At 39.4% G+C, this 20,443-nt stretch overlaps 2 protein-coding genes across 9 annotated transcripts in view; one reads left to right on the top strand and one right to left on the bottom strand.

Moving 5' to 3' along the window:
- SAMD3 (sterile alpha motif domain containing 3) overlaps positions 1-5,298 on the top strand; it is a 45,944-nt gene extending 40,646 nt beyond the window's left edge. The window contains exons 9-11 of the mRNA XM_082405388.1: positions 3,716-3,887; positions 4,414-4,496; positions 4,727-5,298. Of these exons, the coding sequence (XP_082261514.1) occupies positions 3,716-3,887; positions 4,414-4,496; positions 4,727-5,011 (540 nt within the window). The 3' untranslated portion in view covers positions 5,012-5,298. The remainder of the gene's footprint in view (positions 1-3,715; positions 3,888-4,413; positions 4,497-4,726) is intronic.
- Positions 5,299-9,745: 4,447 nt separating this feature from the next.
- L3MBTL3 (L3MBTL histone methyl-lysine binding protein 3) overlaps positions 9,746-20,443 on the bottom strand; it is a 119,739-nt gene continuing 109,041 nt past the window's right edge. For all 8 annotated transcript variants that reach the window (XM_082406145.1, XM_082406148.1, XM_082406147.1 and 5 more), the window contains 3 exons: positions 16,287-16,456; positions 15,611-15,673; positions 9,746-10,174 (listed from right to left, as the gene is read on the bottom strand). In XM_082406145.1, the coding sequence (XP_082262271.1) occupies positions 10,031-10,174; positions 15,611-15,673; positions 16,287-16,456 (377 nt within the window). In that variant the 3' untranslated portion in view covers positions 9,746-10,030. The remainder of the gene's footprint in view (positions 10,175-15,610; positions 15,674-16,286; positions 16,457-20,443) is intronic.

A 20,443-nucleotide genomic window follows, 5' to 3' on the forward strand; every position in this document is an offset into this window, starting at 1 on the left:
TTCTCTGTATCTGTAGGACTCTGATCTTGATTAAAGGGGAACATACAGGATGTGTCTCAGTTTTCTTCCTTGGGGTTACTTTCTAGATCATGGCACAAAAAGGTGAAAGCCAAGCAGAATGGTGGTCTCACAGAGTTGAACAGTTAGAGGTGGGAGTTTGGGAATGATGAAGTAGTTGGTATTTGCGAGACAGGGTACTAGAGGAAAGATGGAGGGCAGAAGTCCATGGAGGGATCCCCCAGAGGTCTTTGGCTGAGAGCTGGACTGCACAGGACAAGACCCCACAAAGCTGCGAAGAGAGGCTGCCACAGGACGGCAACCTGAAAGCAGAGGCCACACGGTGTTGAAAAATAAGAATTCTGACCCAGTCAGAGCGGGAAGACCTTGCTGAGAGTCTCGGGCATCCATCTGAGACTCCAGAAAGTCCATACTTTATGTCCAAGATTTGAGTTGGAGCCATTGCCTAGAACTAAGGACGAAGACCAAAATAAACCAAAATAAACTCGTTCAAACAAACGATAAGATTAAGTCTGACAGAACCAGAAGGATCAACCAGAAATTTAATTGCCTGCCAGAACAAAATTTAACACTCTTGAAAGGAACACAATTTAATTCCGACTCCCTACTAGTGGTCACTAGGGGTAATAGTGAGTGGTGCCACTCCAGTTTCCACCCCTGGATTCCTGGACCTGTGAATTCTGGCTACGAGAGAAACAGCACCATATATTGGGCTCTGACTCAGCGCATATACAGCTCCTGGAGAACCTTTCCCCAGCCCTACAAGGAACTGCTACCTAACTGGTGCTGTAACCAAGTCTTCAAAAGGCCATTTCACCGTTCCATCAAGCCAGCTGCTTCAGGATGGTGGGAACACGGTAAAAACCAGTGAATTCATGCAGCATCACTGTGGGGCATCTTAGCGGAGAATGGAATATGTATTTTAAAAGAACCAAATTGAAATTCAGAACTGAAAAGAACATTTATCTGAAATGAAAACATTGGATAGGGAAATGCTTATTGGGAAATGCAAACTAAGGGTCTGTGAACTTGAAGATAGAAATGATCCAATCTGAATAGAAAATGAAAAAGGATTAAGGTTCATAACCTTTGGGACAAAAGGGGTTGTAGAGAGAGGGGCTGTTCTGTGACTGACCATTCATGACTGGGGGTTTGGCTACATGAGGTTTGGGGAAGATTTGAGCAAATAAGTAAATATTGGGTTGGCCATTCTGTGACTGACCATTCATGGCTGGGGGTTTGGCTACATGATGTTTGGGGAAGATTTGGGCAAATAAGTAAATATCAATACATCCAGGATAATGGGAGCCAGGTTTTCGCTGTTGAGAGAGGATGTAAGGGAAGCACGGAGGTTGGAATAAGGCCTGTGTTGTTGGGTTGGAATTGAAGGTATCAGTGTGAACTCATGGTTTTTAATACTTATATATAGATATTTAAACAGATAGATGTATGTCTGTGTGCATGTATATACAAATATGTATTTCCTAGCTTTGTTCTGTAAGAAATCCTAGAACACCAGTGAAGCAATGAGCACATCAAGGGCTGAAATCTTAGTTTTTAAATATCATTCTCCATTAAAAGGAACCCGGGGCTTTTGGAGAAATAGCTGACTCCAAGGCTGAGGCAGAAAAAATATGAGATGAACCTGAAATATTGTGTAGTGCCAGAAACTAAGGAAGTGCTCACAGACCAAGAGGCTATGTCAAGAGGATTCAGGGGTCAACTCCTACTGGCCGAATCGGGACAATCTGAGCATTAATATAAATAAAAAAAGGATTAGAGTTATGATCATTTGAGTAAAGAGGAATTTATTATTCTGTAGTGATACAAATAAATGAATAAATAATTAATGTAGGAGAAGAGAAAGCTACACCGTAGAGTAGAAAGCCAATAAATTGAGAAAGAATTATGGAATTAGAAAATCACCATTTGGCAACTATCATATTCAATAGTAATACTTGATTCAGGCAAGAATCATTGGTGGATGTGAAATCTTATGGCTGAAAGACAGGAAAAAATATATTTACATCAACTCAAGGGAAACTCCCCTTAAAATACTTACAACTATATGTTAATTAATAACATATATATTAATTAACCTGTCAGATTCCATCTTCACCGAGTGATAAGTTAGTATCTTCAATAATGGCACCAGTTACCACCTTCTGATGGAGAAGTGCCAGCATTCTTGCCATAATTCATAAATCATGAAGAAACATCATACGAATCTAGAATGAGGGGTGTTCTGCTAAGTAATTGGCCTCTACTTTTCAAAAATGTCAGGGAATTTAAGAAAACCAAGATGCTGCTTCAGATTGAAGGAGACTAAAGAAACATGATATCTAAATCTCACGTGTTCCTGGATTAAGTCCTGGATTTGAAGAGCATGACTGCAACAACGGGCAAGTTTGAATGGATTAGATGTTCCTGATTTTGATGGTTACGCTGTGGTTATATAGGAGAGCATCCGTGTACTTCTAGCTAAGTACAAGGAATAATAACACGCAATGAAGAATTAAGGGGTAAGAGGGCATCATATCCACAGCTTACTTTCAAATGGATCAGAAATGTTAGCCTTGGGGGAAGTTGCGAGCTCTGTTTACTCTTTCTGCAACTTTAAGGTCGACTTGAAATTAGTTTTTTTTAAAAAAAGGTTAAAAAAATTCCTAAGCTGTGCGCCCAAGAAAGTGGACAATATTTACCTTCCTCATGCTTCACTTCACATCTCTCTGCTGAGAGAGGTTTTTGTAGGGTATTAATCTAAATTAGTCGTCCACTGAGTGTTGCCTGATAGCAGAGCTGCTATGTCTTTATGAGAATGTGAATTCCAATTTTCCAATAACTTAACTTTTGGACCTAATCTTTGGGCAATTTATGATCCACCAAAATACTCAAGAAATGATGAGACCCAGTGGGTAGTATATAACTGTTCCTTATAGTGTTTTAAGGAAAGTGATAATTACATAATTCCTACTAGTGTGGGTGATGAACAGTCTTATAATGCCACTCTGTCAAAAAAGTTGGGAGGGGGACAGTGGTGGTGGACTTCTCCGAAGGGAAGAACTTAGGCAGTGGCAAGTAAAGGTGGTTTTGAGTAAAGGGGTTTCCATACAGGTAAACTGTTTTTGCTTTCACCTTGTAGTCAGATCTCCTAGACTCATTTTGTTTTTCACCCTTTATTTCTGTCTGATCTTACAGAGTTTCTAAAGCTCTTTTCCCTTTAGGATACCATGGTCAGGAATTTTTCAAGGTTTGCTTCCTGAAATCTGACAGTTTTCTTCTTGTGCCTCTTGTTGGACAGTGCCAAAATATAACAATGTAGCAAAGAAATGTAAGATCCTAGAATCTTAGCTTGGTAACCCAGACAGCCAAAATATGTGTCATATACTTTGTAGAGGGATTTGTTTTCTGTTTGCTTTTTTCCAAGTACTTTGTAACCCTCATTCACTTGAGTCTGCATCCAATTTTAATTCTACAGGCTTAGACGTTTGTCATGTCCATTATTTATTTCTTCCTATTCACTTCAGGCTTTCATTCTTTTCTCCTCCTCCGTCCTAAGTCTTTATACTTCTCCACTAAAGCTAATCAAATATCTAGTATATAAACTAACATTCAGAGCTTAATATAATTCTAAAGAGTAATTTACTTCCTTACATTCTATACATTAGCTTTTCTTGTGATCTTTTTCTTTTTTCAGCTGTTCAGAGAATTCCAACTTCTTACAAGAACAGATATTTATAAGAAAACAAGGCACATTTTGGAATCCTATTCAGAAAATATACTGGCTTCTTTTTCTTTGGTGGACAATCCAATCAATATTGCATTGCAAGAAAAAATGAAACAACATACAGATGAAGACATGTTGAAACGTTAGTAAACCTAAGGGATAGGGTGATGTGGTCTCAGTTATCTGTATAATTCAGGATAATTAGGAAAGCTATGCTTTGTAGAATTCAGTAGAATTCAGTGAAACAACATGTGGGAAAGAAAAAAAGAATTTCTCAACTAGGAGGAGTTGAGGTATAGATTTTAAAAGTACACTTGATATTGTAAAATTATATTTAGGAAACTAGTAACCTGTTAATTTCATACACAAGGTAATTTCCAAGCCACAAGGTAAAAAGTACAATGAAATCACCCTGGCTGAGGGACAGAGAGTACAGAACTCTTATCTTCTCCTGGCAGTGATCTGGAGGGCAGAACAGGAGATCTTGAATGTTTATTAGAAGGGGATGTTGGTTTAAAAAATGGTAGGGAAACACTGATCTAAGAAGGCTAGTTTGTTCTCCGTAGAAGATAACAAAAAAAAATCCACATGTTTTGATACTGGCTTTACTTACAACAATTGGTAAGAGCTTATTTTTACTTAGACTGTGAGCCTGTTTGCTTTGACAGATATGAAGATGACAGCCACCTGTTTACTCCTACCAGATGTTTTCAGGGAGGATCCCAGCCTTTTTGTCATTGTGAATGAGAAGGTATGCGGTATGTCAATGATCGCTGGTTTGAGATTTCATATCTTTATGTGATTATTTATTTGAAGCAGGATGGCGGCCTATTTTGAAGTTATGTTTTGTCATATTTACAAATATGCTAAAGTGCAACAAGCTCATATATTGTAATATCATGGTTAAATTGAGGCATCTGGTATTATTTAGCTAGTTTACATATCATGGGGTGGTGACTACTGTAATCTTTTTTTTTTCAGGTGCAAGTGTCCACACCCGTGTTAGAAGTTAAGAACCCTTTCAACATGGATGTCTGTGAATTTTCTTTGTATTTAGAAAAAGAGAGACTCACAAAGGTGGATGACTGTATTACAGCCTTGGCCACTCTCATAGCTGCCTTCCATGTATTTGGGATTGAGTGTCCAAGAAGACTGTCCCAAACCCTCAACTTCCTAGAGACACTGATTTTTGATACGCACAGTCCATATTTTCCTTCTGTGAAAGAAAAGGAAAAGGAAGTAGGATTTCAACACCCAGTCACTTAATAGCATGCCAAATATTTTATCAGAATTGATCTCTGGGATGGCTGAAACTATTAAAAATTGTTTTGATTTAGTAGAGGTAGGTATTAGAAAATCATCTTGTCTCTAGGATTTGAACGAATATCAATGCCTTCTATCTTTACACTTCGATACTTTAATTCTTTATTGAAATTCTGTAATAAAATACTAAAGAGATGTTTATTTTGAGTTCTAAGCAATTCCAGTCCAAGTTAACACATTCAAGGGTGCATTAGTTTTTAAAAGACACTACGCTTCACATTTTCTTAAATCCTTCATTCAGATTAGGGTATGTATGACCTTGCACTTAAGTCAACGTGCCCACTTTTGAAAGACTTAATGTCCAGGAGCTGCACATTTGTGGCCTGTGGTTCTGCCTCTGGTCTGAACATTGCTTGGAAACATTCTGAGCATTTTAAGAAGATGCTCACATTCCCCAGTTCCTCTTTCCCTCAGCTGACCTGCCCTGGGGGGTGTTTTGGTTTCCTTCATTCATACCTGTTGAGAACCCGGGCTGCTTCATTCCTGAGGTCTCACTTCTGGCCAATCTCGCTGGCACAGGTTTTGATCATCTGTGACCCGTCTTCATCTTTCTCTGCTTCCCTCGAGATGCAGTGATGTGCCTGGTTCTTGTCTCCCCACACGGTTTCTGGTTTTCCTTCGCCTTGACCTCATCTGCCCTGGTTGCCCCTTGGGCTTGTTTTGATCTATAATAAGGATCTTGCTTTTCACTCCCAGCACCACTTGGGCCTCAGCTTCTAGCTTCCAGGTTAGGACCCTTCCTAGACTGGCTCTCCAGCCTCTCTCAGGAGCCCTAGTCCTGGTGCCTCACGCAGCCCAAAGCCCCATGTTGTAACTCATCCAACATTAGCTTTAAGGTGCCCCTTATTGTCATCATCACAATCTCAATATTACTTAGGTTTTTTTTTTTTATTAATTAATTTATTTATTTTTGGCTGTGTTGGGTCTTCGTTTCTGTGCAAGGGCTTTCTCCAGCTGCGGCGAGCAGAGGCCACTCTTCATCGCGGTGCGCGGGCCTCTCTCTGCTGTGGCCTCTCTTCTTGCGGAGCACAGGCTCCAGACGCGCAGGCTCAGCAGCTGTGGCTCACGGGCCCAATTGGTCCGCGGCATGTGGGGTCTTCCCAGACCAGGGCTCGAACCCGTGTCCCCCGCACTGGCAGGCGGACTCCCAACCACTGCGCCACCAGGGAAGCCCTAACATTACCTAGTTTTGACAGAACTGGTTGGTTTAGAGACTGAAGAATTTAAGTGTGCTAATAATTGCACCACAATGCGATGGACATTTCCTGGGTTACTTCATCACATAAAAATTTTTTTTTAAAGTTTAATAAGAAAAGGGTTCATATGAATTACTAAAGAAATATTTTTATAGCACGTCTCTAGAAATACTGCAAAATACTAATATCTTTCTAACTGTTCATTAAAATGCTTAAGTCAGTGAGATAAAAGAAAACGAAAGATCAGCTGCCCACCTCTGCCATGACTATTCGCTACTTACGTGAGAATGGACAGGCAATAACAATTTGGTACATTTCATTTTTGAATAACTATTCCCAATTCTACAGTTTCCATTTCTTCCCTTTCACTACAATGTGCCTTTAGTTCCTTACAAAAAAAAGTTTCTTTTATTTCCTCCAATTGTTCTCTCCCCACTCCCGTTTTTTGTGTTTTTTCTTAACCATCTTTATTGGAGTATAATTGCTTTACAATGGTGTGTTAGTTTCTGCTTTATAACAAAGTGAATCAGCTATACATATACATACATCCCCATATCTCCTCCCTCTTGCGTCTCCCTCCCACCCTCCCTAGCCCACCCCTCTAGGTGGTCACAAAGCACCGAGCTGATCTCCCTGTGCTATGCGGCTGCTTCCCACTAGCTATTTTACGTTGGGTAGTGTATATATGTCCATTACCACTCTCTCACATCATCCCAGCTTATTACCCTTCCCCCTCCCATTTTTTAAGTTTCAAAATCTTACTCCTCTTCTCCCAAATGAATTTACCAAGTTCTTGAGAGAGTCGTTTCCCTTGGAGGTCCACAGTCTCTATGGCTGGCCTTTTTTTTTTTAATATTGGAGTAAAGTTAACAATGTTGTGTTAGTTTCAGGTGTACCGCAAAGTGATTCAGTTACACATATACATGTATCTATTCTTTTTCAAATTCTTTTCCCATTTAGGTTATTACAGAGTACTGAGTAGAGCTCCCTGTGCTATCCAGTAGGTCCTTGTTGATGATCTATTTTATATATAGTAGTGTGTATATGTCAATCCCAAACTCCCAATTTATCCCTCCCCCCACCTTTTTCCTCTGGTAACCATAAGTTTGTTTTCTAAGTCTGTGAGTCTGTTTTGTAAATAAGTTCATTTGTATCATCTTTTCTTAGGGTTAGCCTTGAAAGAAAGCCTCTCTTTGTTCCTTTGGGCTGGGGGCGGAGAGAGAGGGGTGGAGCTGCAGGGTAACTGCAATGAACTTTGGCTCGAACATGACAGACATGCGCTGACCATGAGGGCAGAGACTCCCATAGACTTCATTGTCTCTTTCAATGGTGTATCTGTCTCCAGTGGACAGCATGGCCATGCCACTTGGCAAATATTCAATATTTCTTGACCAACCTAATCCTATTTTCTTTGGAAGCTGAGTCCACTGAATCTAGAAGTTGCAAAATAGCAGCCTGGAGTAATATTTCAACCGGTAGACGGGACGGACTCCTTTGGCTTGTAGAGTGTTTGTAATTTTTTAAAATGCCTTTATAGATGGGAAGGTTCTGTCAAGTTCCACATTCCCCATCCCTCCCTTTTGTCTTACTCCAAGCCTGCTTCTCTCATTTCAGGGACCTCCCTGTCATCCCGGCTCCCTATTGCCTCTGTTAAAACTTAGACTATACTTAGACTATATCCCAGGGATGGAATGGTGAAAGGTTTCCTTTTCTTGTGGTGGACTCTTCCACCCTAATAGGGATGCTTAATGCCCTGCCTCTAACATACAACAACATGCTTCTTAGAATGAGCAGATGTTTTCAGTAAGATTGAAAAGGTTCCTCTGTTATAATACGTGCTTTAAACTAGAAAGGAGAAGTCCTCAATGCGTGTCAATTCTACTTGACGTAACCATAAAATTTTTGATTTTTTTTTCCTTTTTGTCACTCTTCACATCATCTGGGACACAGTTTGACAAACAATTCCAAATCCTACAGATTCATTCATTACACAGGTGCCCATATGTTTGATATTGTTCCTGCTCTCATACACCCCTCCTATCTGACAAGGTTTCTTAAGAATCATACATATATAAAAAAGTATCTGCAATTAAGATTTTATTTCATTCATGTCAGGTATAACAAGTACAACTTGAATGTACAAATTCTGAACAAAAAAGGAGAAAAGAACTAACAACAAAAAACTTTTTTTAAAGCAGATTTATGCAAAGAAATGAAGGGGGGGGGGTCATGGGCCCTGTTTTACCTTGAATTATGACAAAAGCAAAGGACCACTCATAGACTTCCAATGCAGGGGGGAGTATCAAGGGAATCCTACATGATAAAAAAATGAAAGCAACTAAGGAAAGAGGTGGACCTTTCCCCAGAATTCAGACAACATGCTACAAACTTACTTTCTACTTTTAAAATAGTTCTTAAATAAATATCCAATCCTGGAATTAAAAGTTACATACATAGGCTGATAAAATAATTTACCTTTTGCGTTGGAAATGCATTCTTGCAAAAGAAACACTACCAGCTATCAGTTTACAGGTCATCAAGGGCTTGCATTTAAAGTGCATCTGTATGCTTCTATATTGAGGAGAAAAGAGTCTCTCCAAAACAGAGCTCCTTGAATAACTGCTCTGGGAAGGTCACCTCCCTCATCTGTGAGCATTTAGAATCTTTGTGTTGACTGGGGTTGCTCCCTCAAATCTCGCCTCTTGGGTAAAATCTATACACTCTCTCTTCAGCCAATCCTAAAGAAAACCTTTGGGTTTGGAGGACACTGCAAAGGTCTGAGACAGAGCTCTTTCCAGGTTAGTGTTTATATCGATAGAATGAGCCCTTCATCTCTGAAGAGCACCACAGTTATTTCAATGACAATTAGAAGCTCAAGATAATCTCATAAATAGTTTAAGATCATACAAACAGCCCCCCAATATAACTGCATATTCCTTTGATATCACTGGAGTCCTGTAAACACACAGGGCACCACGATGTATGAGACTGATGTCATTCAAATACATCACCTAATTTATTTATGTTTATATATTTTATTTTTCAATTCCATTATTTATATACACGTTTTTGGTAATTAAGTCAAGATGCTGGTGAAAATTAATTTGTTTAACATTTCATAATTGCGTGCAAAAGTAAAAACACTGATTTAAAGAAAGGTAATTTTTACAACTATTCAGCCCCAACAAATTATGACAAGCAGTTAGGCAATATCATGACTTGCAAAGTTATACTTAGCATAATGTTGCAATTCAAAATATGGCACAGAATTAACGATACAGATAACAGTCCCACTGGCTAAAGTTAGCCAGGTTTTGACGAATTTGGTTTAAGTTGAAGTTTGATTATATAAAAAGGTTCCTGAAAGTATTGAAAAAGAAACAGTGTACATGAAAGAGAATTCAACAATGTTTACAAAATGCCAAAAGTTCTTACTCTGCCCTCCCCCCCACCCCCGCTTTTTCCATAAATAATTAATGAAGTCCCCCTTCCCTCCCACCCCCCAGCCTCAAAAAGATTTACAAAGATAAATTTAGCTCAGTGAACAGAACCGAAAGATGACTGTTGTTAGACAGTACCTGGTTAAAAGCTCAAGCACTTTCGTAAGAATTCATATATATTGTCTCTTAAGGAATATAAATAATCTGACAGCATTGCTCTTTAGAGTTTTGGAGACTTCTCACTTAGGAGTTACAACTGTCTTTGTGCTTTGAGTAAAACATGAGCTTTAAAGCAGAAAGCTGATGGTGTTCAAAATTCACCATCTTCAAAGTTCATTGTGAGAGTTCTTCTCTGCGGCTTTGAACATCAGGATAGAATTGAAAATTTTGAGAGCAGGGCCCAACTTAATGCTCATAATTTTCACAATGTCTGTTTGGGTCATAAGCAGAAATGCTTCTCCATCAATTTGCTAACATGGGAGGAAAAAGACAAAAGATTGTGAGTTAATCGGATGTAGGATTATGGGACATAGTCAAGGTTCAATTTTCAGCTGTCTTCTACACAGTAACACTAAAATGGCACAGATGGGCAGTTCATGTGTACAAACAACAGTTCCTCGTAAGTGGACCTTTCTTATCTACAACAACACCCCCAAATGTGGACTGGGAACAAAGTCAAATTCATTCATCTGAAGAATCAGCTCATAGGAAAGTGGAAGGTGCTCATATCTTTCTGTGATTATTCTGACGTAGGTGCTGAGTCAAAAACAATTTGGGAAAATCTAGGGTGCCTCAGATCCAGTTCTTATCAGGGCAGGTTTTAAAATGAGAGATGAGAATAAGTACATAAATACTTGCTGATAAGCAAAGGAATTCAGGCAAACACATCAGCTACATGCCTTCCACCATGAAGAAAAGAAAATCAGTGATAACATTCATTTTTAGAGTAGCCACAGTTATCCTTCAAATGCAGAAGAAAAGGAATTACTAACAACCAACAAAGGCAACCACCAGTATAGCTGAAGGAATGTAAGCCTGGTGGGAAGAGTTGTACACTCTAGGGTGGTTCTTCTACTACTTGGGTAACCATAAGAAGCATCCTTCCTCTCTCTGGGTCCCTTCTAAGACTAAAAGTCTACACTTTTACAGAATAGGATACTGTGAGATTCAAAGATATAACTCTGTGAAGATGATGTCTGGTTCAGTGGGTAGAGCAAAGGAGTAGTCTTCTTATTGTATAATTTTCAGCTCTTGGGGAGTCCACCATCTTAAAAAAATTAATTCACTCTCTTTGTCTTCTCATTTTGTACAAAAAGTAAAATACACTTTTGCTCTCTGCCTCAGAGGACATTAGAAACCTTGACAGCAGTGTACTATTATGGGCTGAATTGTGTTCCTCTCAAATTCCTATGTTGGAGTACTAACCTCCAATAATCTTAGAATGTGACCTTATTTGGAAACAGGGTCACTGCAGATGTAATTAGTTAAGATGAGGTCATACTAGAGTAGGGTGGGTCCCTAAACCAAGATGACTGGTGTTCTTATAAAAAGGGGAAATTGTGACACAGACACACATAGAGAGAAGACGATGCGAAGACAACAAGAGAACACCATCTGCAAGCCAAGAGAAGAGGCCTGGAGCAGCTCCTTTCCTCACAGCCCTTGAAGGAAGCTACTTGCCAACGCCATCATTTCTTGTGTTCAGATTTCTAGCCTCCAGAATTGGAAGACATTAAATTTCTGCTGTTCAAGCTACTGGTTTATGGTATTTTGTTACAGCAGCCCTAGCAAACAAATACTACTCTAAATTCTGTCAGCAGTTCACTAAATAAAGCCTAATGTAATTAAGTTGCCATTTCTTGAAATTTTCCCCTTTCCTCTAAAAATAAAAACCTGTAAATCTAAATTGCTTATATGCTTAATCAGTAAGAAGGAGAGTCATCTTATACAACTTTAAGTAACAATTCTGTGGAAAAAGTTTGCTCATTTTCAGCAAGGAAACACCCTGCTGTCATAAACTAGAAGTAAAGACATTGCAATGTTAATTTCCAAGTGTAAGACAAGTTAAGTGGCAGCTATGAGAAACGTTCTATTGTTTTTTGGAAACATTTGCTTTGGTCTCATTTGCTTGTGCTGTGACAGGTCTCTGATAAACAAGTCCAAGCAGAGAGGCAGATCTACTAACACTTCACTCAACCCAGACAGACCTTGGTAGAATGAAGGATCTGACAGAAGTCGTCTAAGACATTAACTAAAATGTCAACGTACCGGGTTTCCCAGGGAGCTCACTACAAAGAGTGAATGGTTTATTATAACCTTGGGCCCTACTGAGTCTTCTTCTGGGACTAAGTAAGAGTTTAAAGTGACAGATGACTGATGAAAAGGAACATTCAGAGAACTACGAGGCTGGAGTCTGAAAGCTAGGAGTGGGATGAGAAGGATAAGTTTTGGTAGATTATTATTTTTAAAGCTACCCTGGGAAGAAAAAAATCATCTTGAGGCTAGAGCCAAACTTTAGTATATTACATACAAGCTGCTCTGATGTGTAGCCATAAGGATAAGCCTCAACTGGAAAGAAGCAAATAATTTAAGAAAGTACTTTCTGAAAACAGTAATTACTGCAATGGACTGCTGGGTTTATTTTTGGTTTATGCTTTTGTAATGCATATAAACTGGTCTAGCTCCAGAGATTAAGTTTCTTGCTAAAGGCCCAAAACTCTGAAGGAGGATTTGGAACTTGGGGTTCCTGCCTTCCATTTCATTGCTCTTTCCACTGTGCACTCGTGGTTCTCTTCCAATGTTGTAACTCTGCAAATCACAGCAACATGCTCTTTGAATGTCTTTCTCAGAGTGTAAAGGTAGGAGTCTATTCATTCAACAGAAACTTATTAAATACCCATTATAGTCTACATATTATTCTTGGGCCTGGGCATATAGTGCAGACTAAAACAGATAAAAACAAAACTGAGCAAACAAATAAAAACTCCTTGTAGAGTTTACATTTTAGTAGTAGGAGACAGACTATAAGAAAAACCACAAGAAGCAAATTAATTAGTAACTAATTCTAAAAGGTGATTAGTGGTATGAAAAAACTGCGAGTTGGGGAGATGAGTGGACAGTAGGCCAGGATGGATGTGTGGTGGCAGGTGGCAGATTGAAGGAGGGTAGTTAGGATAGGATATTGAGAAGTGGAGTAAGCCATGTGAACACCTAGAGGAAGAGCATCCCAGGCAGAGGGGAGAGCCAGAGTGTACCTGGATAATTTGAGGAATGGCAAGGAGGTCTGTGTGTGGAACAGTGTAAGCAGGGGACAGAGTGGACCAAGAGGTCAGGCGGTGAGAGAGGTGATGGGGTGTCAGACTGTCACCCTTGTGAGGCTCTTGGCTTTTACTCTGATTTAACTACCAGAAAGACCTGAACAGAGGAGTGACATGATTTGACTTGATCTTGTAGCAGAATCAGCCCAGCTATGCTGGAAATAAATTATAGAGGAGCAGGGACTTCCCCGGTGGTGCAGTGCCAATGCAGGGCACACGGGTTCGAGCCCTGGTCCGGGAAGATCCCACATGCCGCGGAGCAACTAGGCCCGTGCGCCACAACTACTGAGCCTGCGCTCTAGAGCCCGCGAGCCACAACTACTGAGCCCGTGTGCCACAACTACTGAGCCTGTGCTCTAGAGCCCAAGGGCCACAACTACTGAGCCTGCACTCTAGAGCCCAAGAGCCACAACTACTGAGCCTGCGCTCTAGAGCCTGTGAGTCACAACTACTGAAGCCCACATGCCTAGAGCCCAGGCTCCACAACAAGAGAAGCACTGCAATGAGAAGCCCATGCACCGCAATGAAGAGTCGCCCCCGCTCGCCACAACCAGAGAAAGCCCGCGTGCAGCAACGAAGACCCAATGCAGCCAAAAATAAAATAAATAAATAAATAAAATATTATTTTAAAAAAAGATTATAGAGAAGCAGAAATAGAAGCGGGGAGCTCGGCTAGGAGGTTATTGCTTTAATCCAGATGGGAGAGGACGGTGGCTCCGACCAGAGGTAGCGGTGGAGGGGGGGAGAGGGAGCTGGAACACTTATATGCTTTTAAAATACATCCAATAAGGTTTTCAACAGATTAAATGCGGAGTGTGTAAGAGAAGGAGTCATCCAGGATGGTTTCAGATAATAGCCCACACCTGCACTTTGCCTCTTAGAGATGACTTACAAGACTTTAGCTAGATTTGTTTTCTCGTTTTCGTCTAGGACTCAAAACCCACACCTGCTGACCTGGTGAGACATGTGAGAGCAAGGATCATGTCCTATTATCTCTGAATTAACCCTCTTACTAGAGCATTACATGGAGTATCATACACATGGTAGGAATTTAACAAGATTTCACAGGGTGAATGAATAGCGGAATGAACATATGAATAATACATGTGGACAGAGAACATTCATTGCCTCATTCTTCAAAAGAAGGCTCTGCCTTTGAGGATATTAGGTGCCTGGGGAATGTCTCCAAAGATAATATGAAGAAAAAAGTTATTCAAAGAAATAACCTATCATTTGAATTTGAATCTTACTTAACCTAAATAACAGAGCAAATCTATATGGATTGGCTAGATATCAACAGAATCAAAAGTAGAATTTATAAAACAGATGTGCTAGAAATTTATTTTTTAAATTGTTTCATCATTTTCAAAGGTAATGTTACTACATGGCTCTTTCAAGGAAAGAGCAACAGCTCCCTGCAGGAATCTAAGTCTGCTCAGGGATCGAAAATCGACTGAGAGTAACCCACAAAGACACTTAGGACCTGGGCCTTAAGAAACTCAAAATCTGAATAACTGCAAATTCTTTCATTTGACCTTCAACTAGAAAGAAGACAGAACATTTCTGAAAGTAAGAACATAAATCAGAAAAAGGCTGATGACAATCAGATCCTTGTGCATTTTAACAGGCATCCACATAAAGCATAAATGATATCTAATAGTATAATGACATTGGCGACCGGTGGCTCAATTCTTGGCTGTGCCGACACTCTTGCAGTGTTCTTAACTGAAAGTGTGCTATTTGAACAGTGGAGGCTAAGCATAGGAGCAAACAAGGTATCTTATAGCTGCAGACAGCAGATGCTGGACAAAGGCTTCTGAGATGACTCAGTCCTCATTGTACCTTCTGAGATCAGGGTGATAACTGACTGTTCTGCTTGGAGGAGATGACAGGCAAGTGGCTTATTTTTAAAGGTCTCTAGTGAAAAGAGTCTCCTGCTTCTAGTGCAGTTAGAAGTAGAATTCCTTTTTGTCCTAATGTTCACTAGAGGTGGTATCATTATTAATCATCCTTTATATTGAAGTTTCGGACAGGCAGATGAACACAACTAATAAAATCATCTTCCAACAGCAGACGGTAATAAATGTAATGAATATCAGTTAGTATAAACATCACTGAGAAATGTATAAGGTCTAAGGGATTGTTTTAGCAATAATGGTAATATTAATTATCAGCATCAAATGAAGTTAATCTTGGTGTTAAAATGATGTTTGAAAATAACGGGAACTAATTTTACTTTATTAAAAATGAAACGTTGCTTCTTTCTTGCGTTGGTTTCTTTCTGTGCTATATACTATACAAATGCATGTTTTTAAGTTTTGTGTTTGTTTTCTTAAATAATGAGCTTAGTGCTACTGCTGTGGGGCATCAATAAAATGGCACAATTTCCTTTGCATCTAATTTTATACAAACACATTTTTATACAACTGATTAATGCTGCTTGTTAGACAACTCGATATCACTTTGTCAGTTTCAACATAACCCGTCTCTTCCTTCCTCTGCCAATTTAGAACATTTCACCATTCACTGCCTTTCAGTGCTTTGTCCCCCCCCCTTAAGTAACATACTGCAATTTAGTGGAATACTTACTTCGTCTTTAAATACCTTTCCATGTTCTTCACATCCAGGTAGGCTCTGTATGAATTCTGACACCTGTTAAAAATAAGATCAAAATTCCAGTTTAAAAAAAGAAGCCGGGGGACTTTCCTGGTGGCACAGTGGTTAAGAGTCCGCCTGCCAGCGCGGGGGACACAGGTTCGAGCCCTGGTCCGGGAGGATCCCACATGCCGCGGAGCGACTGGACCTGTGTGCCACAACTGCTGAGCCTCTGTGCCACGGCTGCTGAGGCCCGTGTGCCTAGAGCCCGTGCTCCACAGCAAGAGAAGCCACCGCGATGAGGGGCCCGTGCACTGCAGTGAAGAGTGGCCCCCATTCACCACAACTGGAGAAAGCTTGTGAACAGCAACGAAGACCCAACGCAGCCATAAATAAAAAAATAAATAAATTTATTAAAAAAAAAAAATGGTCCACATCAAAAAATAAATCTTTAAAAAAAAAGAAGCCGGAATCTAAATGCTACAGGTTCAAAATATTTAACCTATACTTTCATTGTTTCTCTCCTTCAGAAAGGAGAGAAACAATGAAAGTAATAATTTCTTCTCCTTCAGAAAAAAACACACTAAACCCCACATGCATTCATGTTGCCCTCTCCTTAAGCCAGTACTACTACGTCTGGCCCCTGGCAGACCAAGAAAATAAAATATACCTCATCTGTGCTCCATTTGGAAACTTTACTGGCAGGGATGCCGGCTACAGTTGGGAGAAGTTTGCTCTGCTGCTCCCAGCGCAAGGGCAGACATGGAATCGGGGACTTAAAGGACAGAAAGACCGCTGACCGCCGCTGTGCCTGCTGTACGCTGGGTTCTTCCCGGGCACCTGGTTGACAGAAACAATCAGGAAGTCACTCTCTGAAAAGCAGCCAAAAAAGCCCCCAATGCCACGTGTCACCCCCAAACAATGAGTAGCATGGAAACAAGGCAAAGCATTGGTTCAACATTACATTCACTGAATAATTACACTCTCGTTCATCTTTACTGAAAGTCACCATAAGAAACAACCTAAAATTCAACTGACATGTTTGCCACATCACCCATCACTGAAGACATGCATCATTATATCATTCAATGTTCCCTCTTTAATGTTTCAGATAAGAAATCTACCCCCGAGCTTTAGTGACAAGGAAAATAACTCTCACCCTAGGGAATTATATTTGGTTCCCTTTTGGCTTTTGGATGTCCTAAAAGTAAGAGCCAAGTTGCATGCTCAAGTCCAGCCACTGTGTTTACCCTGTAGTTACCATACCTGTTCTTTCGTTTTACTTCAGCCCTGTTGTGTTCTTCCAATTTCTATTTACTAATCACATCGACTTTTTAAATAGCCAACTTATTTTTTTTGAAAGGGGATATGAAATTATTGCAATAAAAATAAAATAGCATAAAGGCAAATGCTTTTGTCATTCTTCATTTGTGAAGATCAAAGTTAAAACTACAGAATATTCTATTTATCTTCTAGTTCTTCTGAATCCAAACCTAGTTTACTGCTGCTCTTCTAAAACAGCCGTTTTCTAGCAAATGGTTTTTTTTTTTGTCCTTGGGACTCTTGACTTAGAGTTTGTCCGTCATTATCTCTGTAAGATCGGATCCTTTAGAAGGGAAATCTTTTCTGAAAACTACTTACTCAAAGCCCATCAGAAGAAGGCACCTCCCCACACTTACTCTCCCCTCTGCCCACCAGCTCAGCTAGGAACTGAAGATGGCAGCACACCTAGAACCCCCTCCAATCACACCCCACCCAGCAAGGAAACCACTTCCCTGACTTCGAACACCATCGCTTCTTTTGCCCTGGTTCTGAACTGTAAGTTTGATGAAAACTTGGTATCTGGCTTCTTTCTCTCAGCAGGGTCTGTGTGATTCATCCACATTGCTGTATGTAGTTGTAGCTCACCTGCTCTTTGCTGTGTGGTTTTTCATTGTTATGAATATTTCACAATTAATTTGGAGCTGATGGACATTTGAGTTGTTTTTAAGTTTTGGCTAAGACCGACATTGTTGCTATGAATGCTCTTGTACATATCTTTTCTTGAATATATGTATGCCTTTCTGTTGCATACATACTGAAGAGTGGGACTTTGTGGTTATAACATTTGTGTACATTAAGCCTCAGCAAATTCCACCAGTTTTCCAAAACAGCTGTATAGTACACACCTACTAACAGTATAAGAGTGTTCCAAATGCTCCATACATATTCTTATCAACATGTGGTACTGTCTATCTTTCTCACTGTAACCCTTTTGGTGCGGGTGTCATGGTATCATATTGTGGTTACAATTGCATTTGTCTGATGACAAAGTTGACAACCTTTTTCTATGTTCATCGGTCATACGGAGAACCTCTTTTGTGAAGTACTTATCTATTTTATGCCCATTTTTCTATCAGGTCATCTTGCCTTTTTCTTACTGATTTGTAGAAGTTATCTATGTATATACTCTGGGTAAGAATCCTTTCTTGAAAATATGTATTACTTATATCTCCTCCCACCCTGTGTCTTCTTTTTACTCTCCTAAAAAGGTCTTTTGATAAACAGAAGTTCTTAATTGTAGTAAAATTTATTAATTTTTTCTTTTAGGGCTAGTACTTCTGAAGAAATCTTTGAGAAATCTTTGCTTACCCCAAGGTCCTGAAGATAGCATCCTCTGTTTTCCTCTGAACACTTTATGTTTTACCTTTCACGTTGAGATCATAATCCATCTGAAATTTATTTTTGTGTATGGTATGAGGTAAAGATCAATATTCATGTTTTTTTTCCACATGGATTTCTAATTGCCCAACCATGATTTAAAGAAAAAGACCAACCATCCTTTCCCTGCTGTACTGCAGTGCCAGCTTAAAAATAAATCTAAATCTGTTTTCAAATATTCTCTTCTGTTCCACTGGTCTCTTCACACTGACCCACAGACTTTAATTACTCTCATTTTATGAGTGTACTGATATCTGCGATCTAGGTCTTCTTCAAGACTCCTTGACTATCCTTACCCCTTTGCATTTCCAATTTTAGGATCTGCTTGTTAAAAAAAATGCTAGGATTTACATTGGGATAACCACTGAATATACATCAATTTGGTGAGAGATAACATCTTCACAATATCAAGTCTTTCAATCCAAGAACAAGGTATCTCTATTTATTTGGATCTTAAAATACCCCTCTTCAATGTTTTGTCATTTTCATGTAGAGGTCTTGCATATCTTTTGTTAAATTTATTTTTATGTGTCTGATGTTTTCTGTTGCTATTATAAGTGGTAAAGTTTTTTAAAAACTATTTCCTACTGTTTTATTGTGGATCTTTAATAACTTTTCTCTTAAACTAGCCTAATCTAAATTTGAATTGCTCTGAATGTTAGAAAAGTCGTTATACTGAATTAAAAGAAAAAAAAATCTATCTTACTGGAGCTAGCACCCACTGGTCCTTGCTCTACCTGAGTGAGCTCATATAGAAAACTGTGTCTGCTCCCCATGAAACATTTCAATTCTTCAAATATTTTATTAAAAAAACCCTTCATGGTCCCTCTTTCCACATTTCATCCGTCGAATCTCATAAAATTGGTTTTAAGGTTTTAGGTCTTCATCCTATTTTACTGAAAATCTATTATAAGCCAAATATATAAACCTGTACCAGTTTGTCTTTATTCTTTTAAAATTGCCCAGAGTTCAAGAAACTTTTTTTGCATAAATATGGGGTAACTTAAAAACACTCCTTAATCTCAGACAGTCCCAAGAGTTCAGCAATTATTTGCAACACATTATTTGTAAATCCTTCAGGAGATGGACTTCCATGAAATGGTAAGAGTTCTAGTTCCACACTAGAGTAAAACAACACAGTCTACTTTGTAACTTGTATTTGGATTGCCTGCCACAGAGTGTCAGTTTTTTCCAAAGCCATACACTTTCTTCTATAACTATTTATGTTCTGTTGACACTTGGCACTGTTTCCTCCTTCATTGAAGCTCCATTCTATGTTCATTCTAGTCCTGCTAAAGTTGTATTATTCACAGTTCATTTCTAATGCTCCTACATCATTATTCCTTAGAATAATAACTGAGCCATTCTAAAGAAATGACTAAAAACCCTAAAGCTCCTATATTTCTGGTAGCGTTTGCATGTCTTCGAAGCTGACATTATACATAGGCCTAGACTCATACACCACTCCAATCCTAATACCAGTTTTGCTTCCTTCACCTTAAGACCCCCATTCCTTTTGCTGATTCTTTCATGTTGACTGATGCCCAGTGTTATTTTCTGACGAATGGGGCAACTGTAGCATTTACCAACCACAGAATATGCCACCTCCTCAGAAGATGTTAGGTTCACGCTCCCAATCCAAAAAGGATAAAGAAAACAACTTCATTTGAGTGGATATGTATTTGATCCTTTGAAATGCACAGAAACGTGACTCCAGGTTTTTATTTTAACATGTGATATAGACTAAAATAAACGCACAAAGACTCTGGCTCAAGTAGTTGGCTCAGTGCAAAGAGTAGGGAAGGGTAGGTTTGAATGTGTATAATGTGCTTTAGAAAACAAAGCTTTTTTATTCTGGAAGACATTTCTGCCAATAGCATTTTATGAGGGTCAGATTTCTCACCACCCTCCTCTCAAATGATTTACCTGCATGAAAAATCATACTTTTTAAGGAGTTCTCAGTATTTTTTGAAGTTTGCCGAGAAGAAAATTTACCCAAGATATATGGTCAAACTTTTTCTCACTACTCCCACACCTTGACTCTCCTTCCTCCTGGGGAGAACAGTAACTGAATAACTAGCCCCCTAGAACCACCCTTGACCAAGATAAGACCTTGGGAACAGACAC

Source organism: Balaenoptera borealis, assembly GCF_965194805.1.
Source record: "Balaenoptera borealis genome assembly, chromosome: 9".
NCBI classification, from domain to species: domain Eukaryota; kingdom Metazoa; phylum Chordata; class Mammalia; order Artiodactyla; family Balaenopteridae; genus Balaenoptera; species Balaenoptera borealis.